Here is a 15,086-nt window from a genome sequence, read left to right as displayed (position 1 = left end):
TAAGTGATCTTCCCAAAAGTACCCACTATTTCCAATATCGTAAATTTTTGATGGTTTCAAAGCAACTACCTAAATAAGAATAAGAGCTAATTTACCATTTAGCTTTCGCGGTCCTAGAACCTCCATATGGGTGCATTTCCCAATGCTCATTTGCTTGCCTGCCATCTTAAATAAGGAGAATATTTCTTACTTATCCCCCTCCTATTTTATTTAGAGGCATTGTTAAAACTACATTCTAACCTAGCCTTATACATGACTATCAAACAAAGGCATGCACTTACTCGTAGCTAAAGCGGGGTTATCATAGATATTTCAACTTTAGTGTGAGTCATGCCTGCAGTTGGAGCCCCTGGAATTTAATCATTCCTCAAAACATAAAACCCCTCACTCCACCTTTTTCATTTTGTTTAACAAAAAACCTAAGCAACTACCTTCCAAACAGTATATGATAGGTCAAATTCAAACAGCCGCAGCAAGTTGGGGGAAATATATTGCCCTTGTGATATCAGTAAGGTAGAGAAAAAATAATTTGATGCCTTCAGAAGTATTTCCATCAATCAACCAATTATTTGTTCTAACCTCAGTAAGTAAGAGGTCTCTTTAATTGAAGAATCCAAAGGTTTTCGATGGCTGAGATTTTTTTGTAAGGCACATTAATCCACAGCCCACATTGGTAAATCATTTTCTTGGTAACTGGATCCTAATTGTTTGGTGTACAGCAACCTGACCAGGTGGGAAACCCTAGAGAACTTTTTGATTGCCATACGCTGGGAAAACCTGAGATCCTTCACTGGATCCTAATTGGCTTATTTTTTAAATATCCTCCCCCGCTGTGCATGCAGCAGTCCTACAGGCAATGTCCATTTCAGAGGAGTAAATACACATTCATGGCAACCTATGCCAAACACCAACTTAATCAATAACACAGATAATTCTGATCATGGATTCTTCGATAATATATCATGCCCCATACAAAACCCTGCAGTAAATAAATCGGTTATCTGCATAATGCTGAGTGGAAAATACTATGAAGGAACACCAATATGCCATACAGCCCTCCTCTGTTCTGGATATTATAATGCAAATATTATTATGATCATGGGGTTTTGTCTTATTTCAAGTATGAAAAAATATTTTAATTCTGCTAATGGATTAATTCTATCCTAACATTGCATGCTCATAAATTAGACAACATGGATACTTTCTTTGTCCTTCAAGTTTGTAATCACATGAAATTATCTCATCATTGTCCACAAAATAGTTTAGTAAAATCAATGCAAGGGAAAAGACTATAATTTTAGGGAAACAAGGGGATTTTCATGCATGAATTTCCATGCAACATGTGAAACAATCATTATTGCCCACTTCAAAGCTACATATTCCAGCCATATGCTCATTGTTGGCGAATTTCACATCAGTCCAGCTGATGACAAGAGCCCCAGCAATATCTATTTACCACACAGTTTGATTGAGAAATGGCACATATCGCCAATGCTCTTAGTCATTTCTCAGTATTGGCAATATAGTAATTATTTCTTGGAATAATCCCTGAAAAGAACTTTAAAATAGAATAGATAGTACACAGCAAATCTCCAAATGGCCATGCATATAATTCTTGTTTCATTATTCATTGAAGAATATACGGAAACCCAACATGCTTAAAAGAATTTAAAAAAAATAACTGATATTATAATTACTTTATTTCTTTCATAAAGAGACATAATGACTATCAGTTTTACAAGAATATTAATCAAATTTGATATAGTTAACTAACCTTCAGGTAACTTTTAATAGACTTAATTTTGCAAAAATAACCTCACAAAGGTCGCCAACTCAATTCATTCAAAAAGTGACCGATCTGTCAGTTATCCATATACCTATCACGTCAATCATCAGAATAACAAATGCTGCAGATGGAATATAATCACAATCCAACTGCAGGCTTTTCATATGCCATGATTAGAATTGAAAATAGAAAAACAAATCTAAAATTCATTCATCAACCAGTTCAGCCTAATTATTAAGCAAATATCCCAAATATATAAGCTATGGCAATTCATTTTAAGTTATAGATAATAAAATTATATGATTGTGACATCAAAAATCTCTTGGGCCTAGCTCCATAATGAAATAAACTCTTTTACTAAATTTATGTATACAAGATGAAAAAATAAAAACATCAATTCATAAGCAAACTCGAAAAAATAGTATTTTGGCAAAATTCCTTAATAAGCATTACGAACACATCCTTCAAAAACACAAAATTGTGTCATGACCAATACCACAACATGACTCATAATTATATGTTAATCCAGAACCAATTGTTAAATATTAGTATTCTGAATGTAAAAACTAAACAATAATAATTATAATACACTACAAAAAGTGTGAAACGAACACATTCTTAGGAGTCAAGACCACCAGCTAGTGTGACGTCTATAACTCTTGGAAATACCCAATGGCGACAGAGGCAGCTCTGACACACATTGAACAAAGAAACAGCACCAGTTTATTTTGACATTAAAAAAAAGATGCAGGATGTAGTCTTTTTTAACGTGATGTCCACAGTTTAGGCAAACCATCCAACATTTAATGATAACTGCCTTCTGCCAGATAGATGGAGGCCTAAACCATGCAGTCACAAAAACTACTGCCTTCCATGTCCACATTGTGAAAAGTTCTCCCATGAGGAACACAAATAGGCAAGTGACCCTCTTCACATTATGCGACACCTATCCTCACCACGTGGATCACCCTGAAAATCAAAGCAATCAGTCAATTGTCATCACAACAACATCATCAAGTGATAAGTGATGGCCAAAACACATCATCAATCTGATAATGAAAACAGATCCAAAAAACACAAGCCAATAAATTGTGTTTCACTAAAACCAGGGTTCAAATCACCCTTACACAGTGATCTAGGGAATTGCACATGTGAAATCTCGACAATCCAATCCACCACACTCGCTGTTTTGCATGACAATTGCCCTGAGCAGTTCCCATCTCGGCAAATTCAATTAAAACATCCAACCCAAAATGAGGTGGCTATTGAAAACACAAGCACTCCTGATTTGAAAGAACCTTTCAATCCCAATATTAAAGGAAACTCACCTGCTGGTGGAACATGTCTTCAGCACCTCCTCCAAGTGACATGTGTGATGACAAGTAACCAGACATCTCCCGGTGGCGAGCACTAGCAGTGGACAGCTGGAGTTTTGTCTGTTCACACAATGCCATATCCTAAAGAGGCAAATCACCAGACCATTAGTAACAATTCTCTGTGCCATGAGTATTTGTGGATACATGAAGAATATTAAGTAATTACACCATATCCTGATCAGAAATTCTCTCATAATCCCTAGTTATTTTGTGTGAGCCCTTCTTTGGAGGATCATAAATGTCCTGGAAAATTAAACCAATGTCCAGAAAAAATTGCAATGCACTGCTTCACGAATTCAGTACTTATGAACAAGAATATTTTAAGTGATGAGGGCAGTGCTTTTCAGCCATTTTAGAAAATTGTCATTTACACTGATCACCGGGAAGTCTAAACATTTTAATTTTTTCATTAGAATACCTAAAAAGATTAAGAAAATAATTGTATTCCCAGCAAAAACTCTATAATTATGATTTAAATGAAAGAAGGGGCCACTTGGACTCAATTTTGCCCTGATAAAGACCCCCAGCTATCTATAATTTAAATAACATTATACATCTTAACTGTGCGATGATAACCTTAAATTCATTCTAGGTTTGAATGCATGCAACATGATCATTAGAATTCCATTAGAACTAAATTAAAATATTGTTTACAACTGCATAAAAAACAATTTCAGCATATTAGAGGGACTGAAACTCATCACAGTAATCTAATCCAGAATTAAATTCAGTTACTAATCAGAGTTCAGTTAGATACCACACTTAATTCACAATACATACATACAAAATATGACTTCCATTACATTTTCAAACATTCAAATCATGTCATCAAATGGGATAATTAGTACACCTCATTGATATTTTAAGAACAATGAAAGAATGCCTAATCATCAAGAAAATTATCACATGAAACTCCTCATATCACCCACTTCACATGTGATTCATGCAAAAACATACCTCTCCAGAAGAGTTAATAAGAGAGGTAGACATGTTGTCGGCAAAAAACCACTTCTGCCCCTTCATTACAAGGTTGTGCGGTGGTTCATGGGTCTGGCCAGCATCTGATGACCAAACTGTGACTGTGCCTCCAGCATCAATCTTTATGTTGCGGTGGAACTTATAGGTAACTTCTGTGTCACCAGCCTTCCTCACCAACTGCCAACCACCCAGAGTAATTTCCTTTGTTGAGAGCACACAACCATAGAAAAATTAGCGCACAACAAATAGAGAAAAGCAGTCCAATTGTAATTAATTCAATTCCAGGATGACATCAGTGAAAATATGACAATATGCTGAACAGACTATTTTACAAGATTAACAGAAGAGAATATTAGGCAACATTGATTAATTAGTATGAACCCACTCACCTTATTCCCCTTGTTGTGAAGTTTGACAAATCTTCCCTGAGGGCATGTCTCTGAAATCTCCACGCTGCCCTTGGCATGAGAGGAAATGGAGTAGTCAGACTGAGATGACTCCTCCGACTCTTCAAGGAATGTCCGCTTCCTCTTGCCCCCACGCACTGGGGTGTAGCGACTCACTGGGGTCGAGCGAGACTGCTTCACAGTGCCACCAGGGGATGAGGACAAATTAAGCCTGAAAAACATAAAATGCGGAGATAATCCAATGCAAGCCAATGATATGCCCTTAAAACTGTCCACATATGTGAAGAGGCCCAGTAGCTGAATTTCCCTCTCCTAGTCATCTTAAGTGGCAAATTCCTTACACTTGCCATTTAATGTTTATTTCATAAATGTCTTGCTTATCCCTACATGTTCATTATACAGGGGTCGGATACTGAAGCTGCAAACACCTCCTAGAGGCCAGACTACATATACTACTAAAGGTCAAGACCTAGCCTTACCACAATCCACTTAGCTATCCAATATCCTTACTATTTTAGCACATCAATAGAAAAAAGAAGCAGATTACACTACCTTGTTTAAACTACCAACATCTTGTATCTCATATCCCATTCATTGATTCAAACCATTTCAGAAGCACCCTCAACATCAAAGGAAAAATATAATCGGCCAAGGGGTTGCACTAGGTGTATTAGGTGAGCATACATGGTAGGTAGCACTTGACCAACCACCGCTGAAAGTGGCACGGCACAGTGATAACTAGACAACTAGCTACAAGAAGAATTTTACTTACCTTGCTTCCTCAGATTCCAAAAGTTTGCGATATGCAGCAATTTCAATGTCCAGTGCCACTTTGATGTCCATCAAATCCTGATATTCCTGTATCTGGTTGGCCATCTCATCTCGAAGCTGTGCCAACTCTGTCTCCAAAAGATTCAAATCTTCAGCATGCCTTTGTCTCTCCACTTCTAGCAGGCGCTCCAAATCACGAATTCGAGCCTGGAAAAAAATGCATTGGTTAAATAGCCTAGCAAAAGCAGAGCCTAGAATAAAACACTCAAAATTACATGCTTTTGGCCTTTTGTCCATTGCAACTCAAAATGAAAACTGGCATATAATTAATTAACTGCATAGTAATCAACTTTGCAAGCTAGATCAATATTCTGATTGAAAACTCTGAGAGAAATCATGATTCTCCTCCATTAATTGCGGAAATGGAATTAGAATGCTTAAGTAATGCATCTTAAACAACAAGCAAAATCTATAAAGGCTAACTGAAAGACACTTCATACATAAAACCACAAGCTTTTCATTGAAGAAGACAACTTTTCACAGAAAGGTACAGGATAACAAAAGGCAAACCTGGAGTCCAGCATTGGCAGTTTCCAATTCGCTGACACGGGCCGTCAGTCCATCAATGCGTGTTCTGTAAGTACGAAGCTCTTCAACAGCCAAAGTTGCAGCTCCACTGTTTTTCTGAGCTTGGCTCTGCATGTCTCTTATCTACAGGAGGAAAACCACAATTAATAGCTATTCACACATATTAAAAGCCACACTCACTCCTAAATCACCAACCCTATCAGTACACTTCCACAAATTCAAGAACCAATTGAAGTAACAAATCTTATGCAAAGAGTAGTGATACTAAACGCCATTATTCTATCACCCTAAAACACAGATCCCATCTCACCTTATTCTCATACAGGGTTTCAATTTCCTCTCTGTTCACTCTCATTTGGGCTTCATATTGGTCGCGAAGCTCCTGCAAAGACTGCTGGAGCTTGGCTTCATATTGCATAGTAAGGCGTCCATCTATCTCACTGATTTCCACCTGTCGTCGTGTTCTAGTTTCAGTGAGCTGCTGCTGATGTATCTATGATTGGCAAAAGAATTAACTAAAAATTGCAGAGGAAGTCTTAATTCCACATTAATAGTAGCATAATTTATACAATAAGAATCGAGTATTAGGTAAATACAGTCAATACATGAGTGACCTCTGTCCATTTAAATAACCTTGGGAGAATTATTTATGGAGATTTAAATATTTACTAATAGATTGGGTGCTATATTAGATCATATGAAGATTTCAGTCGGCTGATTCTTGTACATTTGTGATACAAGAAAAAGGAAAAAAAGGGATATTGTCATAAATTCTTAAAATGTAGCCAAATATGCACCAAAATATTGTCCACTCCCAGACTTCAAAGCTTGGTAATATACTTTGAAATGCATTAGAGAACTGAAATTTTGCACATTTTCCCTCCACTCAAGTATGATTCCAAAAAGAAAAGTTTTATCAATTTTTGGCAAGTTAGACTATTAAATTTAATATAAGTATTCTCCAAATAGAAACATGTACAAAGGAAATCTCACCAATAATTTACTTAAAATTATTGGTGAGAAAATTTAGAAATTAAGAACTCAAGCTTGCATTGCATCAATGCATGCAATTAAGGGTTGAATGTAATTTTCCCTCACAGGTACAGGAGGAAGCTGGTGCTGTTATGAAAATACTAGCATAGTATTATAACACCTAAGAAATATTTAATCATTGGAAAATAACTAGCACGTTCTGTATGATTTGAAAAATGCTATCACTTCTAGTTATATAATATTGAGGGGCAATACCTGCTCTTTGAAGTTTAATTCCTCCTTAAGAGTTTGGACATTGTTTTCCAAATCAACTCTAGCCAATGTTTCCTCCTCCAACTGTTTCCTGGTCTCATTCAGCTGCTTCTTCAACTTCTCTACCTCCTTCTCAAGTTCCTGGAATAATTAAAACAACTTTAAACAGCACACCCAAATTATTCTGTTAAGGTGAGGGGAAAATTTAGCTTGAAAAAGTCAATAATATATCTGAAACTTGAATTTCAACCTCAATCACAAGCGAAAGAAAGCAGTATAACAAAAATGCACTCCCATAATCACCTTGATTTGATCAAGTAATTTCTTGCGTTCTCCTGCCGCCTGATTGTACTTGTTTGAGAGATCAGATACACGTGACTCATAAATAGCCAAACTCTTCTCAGTTGAAACCAAGTCTTTGGTTTTTTTATCCAGGCTGAAAAAATAATTTTTTACTCAAATTAATGATTGACAAAAATTATTCGATCACCTTAGAAATAACAATGCATCTTCAAAGAAAAAGTACACCAAACAAAAAAAATACATGAATGTATGCATCTTCAAGATAATTAGTTTAAAAAATTCAGAATACATGGAACAAGCATCAGTGACTCTTAAGAGTTGTATTTTTCCTTTCTACAATGATGCAGATTGAATTTTAACATGCTAATTTTACAGATACATAAATAATCAATGAAAATACCCACGTCCAAAAGCGGCATAGAAACAAAATGTGGTTATGGAATACGCCAGTGGTTTTTCATGTTTGCTTTTCTCTGGGTTCCCATAACACAACAGTCTGGGTGCGCCCAATTTTTACGTTATCATTAATATAGCATTTTTAATGCATTAATTTATTACTTTTGTGTGGAAGTGTCATTTTTCATGTAAGCACGGCATGTTTTTGGGTTCCCGGATGTTTGGGGTCTCTAGGAGGCGGAGGTTTGGCCGCCGCAGTAGATTTGCTGAATAATCACATCAAAAATGCCAGGTTTTCAATTGGTTCGCGCGAGCCACAATGAAGTGGACTCAAATACATGCACCCGCGTCATTGTTACCATCGAAAAAACACTCACATGAAGGCGAAATCGCGCCTACAAATTCTTCGATTGTAATTCTCTTCTTGATACAACGGGGATTGAGTAGCAGTACTATTTTCACGCCAATTAAGACATGGTAGCGTTTTATCAATCATCGCGACGCTGTGAATCCTTTTTTTCTCTCGCTTCAACGATGCGCTAAGCTATCTCTAGAGATTCCGGAATTCCAAGGTAAGCAAATATTCGCCTTTCCTTAGGCGAACAATGATAGCCTTCACCTGTTTAAATAAAATTTTAAATCTGATTATGGTTTATACTGACGCATTTATCCGCATCAAGCACTGAATTCGTCCGAAGTATTTTGATGCTCTTTTAGATTCAAATCAAATCCATGTATGTACTTAATGTTACAAACTATATGCGAATATCAATGAAAAATTCATTCATTTAATTGAACAACTTAAACTAAAAAAGAAGAACAATAGCCGAATGCAATCCCAAAGTATTCCGGAAATATCAGAAACTATCAATAGTATTGCAAAGTTCCGATTTTTTAAAATAAAATATTCTAGAATGTTAAAAATTATTATGTTTACGGCGATTTATTGGACACAACGTGTTCCAAACCATCGTCATCTGGTGCATAAGAAAATATTTAAGTCTGGAGTGGAGGACGAAGTGTATTATGCACCCGATGATGACAGTTTAGCATTTAAACGCGCTATACACAATAATTCGCTGAGAAAAATGTCGCCACTAGCCTTATTATTTCAGAAAATGGGAAACTATACAGGATTTCTCAAGACAGATGGTAGCGTAACGATAAAATATGAAATAAATATGTCCGAAACAGAATGTCGGCGGAAGAAAAGTAACAAGTGAAAATTTCACCCTCATATTTTTAAATGTTTTTTAACATGATTTTGGATTTGGATGTGGACAACCCAATGATCTTATTCAACGGCCATCATTCAAACGCCAAATGCATACCTTATCAACTAACGCAAAAGATGTGAGGTCATAAGAAATAAGGAATCCTGTACTGAATAATTTGCACACATATTTGTCACATAGGGCAAAAATTTAATCTAATCTAACAACACCAATCCTTCTATTTCTCATTCATTCTCCCAAGATCCACCAATTAATTCAATAACCACCTACGAGGCCTAAGTACTAAGAATCAAACAACTGAAGAGTACATTTTAAGCGCTACGACACTGCCAGAAAGAGATTCTTTTCGGAGTGATGTCCGAAAGCGGCAAGGTGCCAACCTGCCCCTTGTGCCAGGCGCCATATCTTCAGCCTGCCACTGGTATTTTGTGAATAAAAAAAACTCAAGGTAGAGGATAAACAAATTCGGCTGTCGAATTCTTAGCCAATCAAGCCTCAAATTCGTAATCGCCCTCTAATGAGTTTTCGCACGCGCTCTTTCGATAAAGACTATAATACTTCATCATATCGCTAATAGAGGGCAATGACTCCTGTTCTTACACCCATGATCTAGTTACAGTATTTTTACTTCGGTGCCAGCCATGAAGTACAAGCACCACATTCAGAATAATTCGTTTTTCTTAACGATGCGTATAATAATGGCCAAGAAGACCTTCAAAGACGCGCATCATGTCGGTGATAATAATCTAGACTATGTGAAAATGACAAGAGCCTTAGCTAAAATTATCCCACATGTCAAAACTATCTTAGAGCAGGTAGAAAGACTTTGAGAATACTTTTTACGTGTGCATCTCTTTCACCGACCAAGTAATGAATTACCTTTTCTATTTCAGGACTGTTTTGGGGGGAAATTTCACACTTGACCTGATTTCCGATAAATCGATGGCTTTTTCATTGAAGCCACGGCTGTCCCTATTGCAATCATATGGAGTATTTCTAAGCATCCCTTTAGTATTTTTTCAAGTTTGGTCTATCAGCAATTTATATCGCCTTGCTTCACGCCGCATTTGATTCCAGGTGATATTTCGAATCTCGCAAGCTATGTCACGCTGAACAGAATGGAGCATTAAGTACGAACGACCTGGATTTCGAGCCGTAGCCACACTTTCACGTACACCTTCCCGCGGATGGTCAGAATTCGAAGGGGGTGAAACTTCCTCGAAAGTGTGGAGGAGAATTGTTAAGCGGTCTGGGGAGGCTTCAAATGCGATTCCGGAAGGATAGAAAATAACGAAACAATACAGGCACATCAAAGGTTTAGTCACCAACACGTAACTAATGATCAACGAATTTTGATGAGCAACGCAACTCGTATTTTGCTGAGCATATCATATTCACCAAATTCCCAGTAAGTGACATGAATTATTTTGGGTAATAGTAACTTATTTTAAACTATCTCCTCAAAATATCGTCAGATACTGACTTTATCTTTCCAAATTTAACATATATCATTAGTCCACTTAAAAATTGACAATTGGCTATAACACAACTAGTGAACATCAAAAATATCCATTTATAGATCTGAATTGAACTGGGAAGGATTAACTGCACCGGATCGTGATGCAAACCAACTGTTTTAGGGTTTTCGAAATCCACTGATTAGAACAATAATTTATGAGATAGGTATTCATGGATCGTAATTATATTATTAAATTCAAAATATTGTACATGATTAATCCGCTTGACCAATTTGAGTAATTATTGCATAAAAACACGCAGAGGTGCCGGCGTTAAAACGCGCGCAAGGAATTTACGGATATGTAAATTGAGGGAAAGCGGAAATCATTCGAGTTGAGTCGGCACCCATAACAGCCGGTCGATATTTAGGTCGTCGTTCAATGATGGTGGACTTGAGTACCAAAAGATATATATTCCAGCGTCGAATTTTGATTCCGACCACAAAAACGAATTTTTTCGACTAATATTCAATGTATCTGAAATTTCGCAACGAAATACCGCGGCAAACGCTGCTCTCGCGGTAAAGGTCATAAACAGCACACTTAAAAACTAACTCTCGAACAATTGAATGACATAATATGATTGAACTTATTGTATAATGCAATCAGATATGCAGGATCGTGCCAGGAACCAATGGCTACCGCAACTCCAAATACGGCCAGTTGCATGGGTTCAACATTACAATTCACTTCAGCTGATATTATTTCTACTCTAGATCACATTAATCCTTAATTTTCATGCAAGACTTCTAACTCTTGAATCTGAAAGTAAAGCTAAGCATATTCTTCCAAATGAAAGTCAATGTCGCTACCTGAAGCATCGATTCGAAAATAAAAGGGGGTGTCAGCATTGATGACGTCATGGCGTTACTGGGGTAAATAAACGCTCAACTGAGTAAAAATAAATTCTTAACTTATCAATGAAAAAGTACGGTGATACTATAAGTGACAAAAAAAGTCGATTTGCTACGAGACAATCGATCCCAAGAGGTTGTTTGGGTAACATTCCTAATTTAGGGCCGACGCCACCTCCTGCAACGACTAACGGGGACGGGAAAAAAGCCAAAAACTTGCAATACATTATTAACCATATTTTGACGCTACTGGCAACCCTCAATTACAGGAAAGATTGATAAAAGCTGATTTCTTGGATAAACACAGTTTACCTACTTTAACACGATCGAGAGCGAGAAAACTAGCTATGAAAAGAGGTCACGGTGAAGATCTATGGGCATTGGTAGAGACGAGTTCCTTCTATTTCAAGTGGGCTGGCACCCAAGTAGTCAAAGAAAAGCCATATATAAGCCATACGTCTCAAGGTGAAGCACAACATAAAAATATCTACAAAATTAGAAATTTAACTCATTCACCTATGAAAAATTATTTTGAATTACTGAATTTTAATTCCTCCCCAATTGTAATCGGCGAAAAATGACCACAAGTCACAGGTGGTGGCAACAAATTATATACGAATCAGAGAACATGACCAAAACATAGGTTGAAGGCCTTAATCAAAACTTTATTAAACATTATTTCAAGGAAATCCACGTTTTTGATATTCTTGCGTAATGGAGAACCACCGGCATCGTTTCTATTGGGACAAGGACTACGTCACGGATATTCCTGGCATCCAAAAGGACAGCCTCGTAATCGTGTGTGTGAGCGTCCCCCTTAGCTAAGCAAGCTGAACACCACGCTATGGATTCAGGGGGAGGAACGAGACGCGCGCCACACCCACACGTGCAACCGCCACAATACCAAAGCGGTGAATTCATAGTTGACAGCGGCCAATAACTTTAAGGGGAGAGGGGGCACACGATACATCTTATCAAAAAGCCAGCATATTAATCCGATAACAGATAATTCATAAGAGGCATCACAAAAGATAACTTCATTTAAAAAAATATGGTATGGGTTTCTGGCCACGTACCGAGCGAATCCAATTGAATTTAACTGATGTTTCGAGAAACGCCGCGGTATTCAACGAGCACAGAGGACCAAGAATCGCGATTGCTAGTAAACGTAGATAGGGTATTCTTCGAAATACTTACGAATCCACGAACACTATCGCCTAATGCTAGTAAAAATGTTAAACTTGAAATATAATATGACAGTATTTTTATGAGTCGACGCAAATTAATTTTATATTTCAAATTATAGAATAACTTGAAGTTTTTAATTATTCATGCAAATAATTTTGCAATAAATCGCTTATTAGGATTTGAACAGTGAATATAGCAATAGTCAAAATAATACCGCACAATACCAACTTTTATAACACCGGACGGCCAGCCTCGTACGTGCTCTCTTAACTCACTCAAGATTACGCCCACGAAAACTCATTACCAACTACACCAGAATATAGTCTACAATAATGTTTACATAACTGAACACTAAGGCATGCGGTTGTGATATTAATGCTCTTTCAACTTATCAATCTGAACACCATCTGAGCTATAATGGTAATCAAACATATTCTTGATCAAGTATTATAACTACATATATAACACACAAGTAAGGAGCACTGAAATCACCACAACCGTGCAAAGCGCGTTTCTTATAACTTCCAAAGCACAGCATTAATTCGATAATTTTTATCACTTTCTGAGAAATAGGTGGAACACACAAGCAAAAAGCCGGTGCACATAGCATATTTTTAATTAAAAAATGACTCACCACCAAAGATTTCAAAAGCCGATAACACTAGGCCCCATCATAACAATACACAAAACATAAACAAAGCACACCAAAATAAAATGTGTTTAGTCCACTTACTTCAGTCTAAGCTCAGCGTTCTCATCTGATAATCTTCTACAGTCAATTTCAAGGCGAGCTCTTTCACGAGAAGTATCGTCAAGAAGGCGTCGAGCATCAGATAACTCATTTTCATACATAGACTTCAGCTGAGTTGTCTCCCTGGTAATTGTTTCCTGAGTAGTCTGGACTTCCCGCGTGAGTTTACTGTTTTCGGACTCCAATTGTCTCACACGATCAATATAACACGCCAAACGATCATTTAAATTTTGAAGATCGGCTTTTTCTTGCAAGCGGGAATACCTGGTAGGGCTCAAAGGACTACTAGGACGAGGAGCGTGGGGAGTACCAGATTGCATACTCGATGATGCTGAGGATGATGAACTTATAACAGTCGTCTTTTTCGTGGTCTTCGTCGCCATGGTTTAATTATGAAATTCAACAATCTAAATTGCTAAATGGCAGTGACCTCCTACCTCGATCCCCACAGCTACCAACGCTAATATGGCCGTTTGCCGCTTGATAAACCACGTGACCAATGCGTCATTGACGCTGCTTCCTAAAAACAAAACGCTATCGTTATTTGACACCCATTCATTTCAACTATAAAAAACAAATCCTCTCCGAAGCACTATTTAATTTAAAACTACGTTTAATTATACCTTGAAGGCACTGTACAACTTTCAATTTTTGGTTAAAAGCATTAAAAGTTCATAAAAAAAATAACAAAATATTAATCAAAATTAAGTAGCGATATAAATTTAAGTTTCCTCTATCATTTATGCGATTATTAAAAGGCAGTCATAATCCTTTCTGGTTTGTAATTTCAACTATGTTTTCAAAATGTTTAATTCCGGACTATGATGTCATTTATATCTCTCTTTCGTGTGATGTCATATCGACACCATTCCCGAGAACCAGTTTCTTGATAGCGGAACGAGGTGAGAGGAAGGAACGGAGAGTGATGTCACTAATGCAAATACTGTATCCACGTAATAGTTCAACATTAAGCACACCGGTACTAAAATTTTTTGCAATATTTTCCTCAATCTTAACATTTTAATAGCCTTCTAATCAATACTTCCGCTAGTGGTGTGTTTGAATTGCACAGTTATGAACATTTTGGTTTTTACAATCATGCGCGCTGACTTTACAAAACAAAGCGGGAAACGTATGTTACAAATCATAATAATTATTAAGTACCGTATGAAATATAGCTCATTAAAATACAGCGTGATAAAACCTTAAACTTGAGCCTACTCGTTTTAAGTATGCAATTATAAGCAAATGATCTTATAGGCATGTGGGATTGGTGAATGCTCATTATTTAGATGGAACGAATGTTTTATGGGAAAGCTACTCATTTCCAATAATTTTAAAAATCTGAATTAAATAAATAATCGCTATTTTAAAGTTTTCCAAAATGAATTATTTCTATTGAAAGTTAAGTCCCCTTCCAGTTGCAATGCAGCATTTTTCAAATATTTTATCCATTTCTAATTAATAGGGTATCTACCTTTTGATATTTAGAAAATTTACATCTTAAAACCAATGTCCTGTTCATTATTAGTGCTGAAATGCTATATATATATGTTATGAGTGGTTCGCGGTTGCTCAGGGGTAGAGCGTTCGGCCAGAGGGCCTGGGTTCGATCCCCGGGCAAACCTCCCTGAGCACCTGTAGCTCCACCCAAGCTTTGTGATTTTTCGGGCACCAGGTCTTCCTGGGAA

General features: G+C 36.9%; 1 protein-coding gene across 1 annotated transcript; it reads right to left on the bottom strand.

The window, feature by feature from the left end:
* Positions 1-1,703: 1,703 nt before the first annotated feature.
* On the bottom strand, positions 1,704-13,868 carry LOC139694543 (lamin Dm0-like). The gene is made up of 10 exons (XM_071593055.1): positions 13,378-13,868; positions 7,455-7,587; positions 7,155-7,292; positions 6,217-6,399; positions 5,889-6,029; positions 5,320-5,525; positions 4,530-4,758; positions 4,120-4,341; positions 3,115-3,243; positions 1,704-2,755 (listed from the first exon to the last, which is right to left on the bottom strand). The coding sequence occupies exons 1-10, from the start codon at positions 13,776-13,778 to the stop codon at positions 2,717-2,719; spliced, it is 1,821 nt and encodes a 606-aa protein (XP_071449156.1). The 5' UTR covers positions 13,779-13,868; the 3' UTR covers positions 1,704-2,716.
* Between the last annotated feature and the right edge of the window lie 1,218 nt (positions 13,869-15,086).

Source organism: Hetaerina americana, unplaced genomic scaffold (genome assembly GCF_022747635.1).
Source record: "Hetaerina americana unplaced genomic scaffold, ioHetAmer1.1.p SCAF_1, whole genome shotgun sequence".
Classification (NCBI taxonomy): domain Eukaryota; kingdom Metazoa; phylum Arthropoda; class Insecta; order Odonata; family Calopterygidae; genus Hetaerina; species Hetaerina americana.
The sequence above is the reverse complement of the archived record's forward strand: the minus strand, read 5'-3'. Positions and strand labels throughout refer to the sequence as shown.

Excerpts from the sequence above, each read along its gene's own strand:
- LOC139694543 (XM_071593055.1), bottom strand. The coding sequence starts at position 13,778 with ATGGCGACGAAGACCACGAAAAAGACGACTGTTATAAGTTCATCATCC. Across the intron at positions 4,342-4,529 it reads TTCACAACAAGGGGAATAAG|GAAATTACTCTGGGTGGTTG; the intron begins GTGAGTGGGTTC and ends CTCTCAACAAAG. Across the intron at positions 3,244-4,119 it reads TTATTAACTCTTCTGGAGAG|GATATGGCATTGTGTGAACA; the intron begins GTATGTTTTTGC and ends TTGCCTCTTTAG.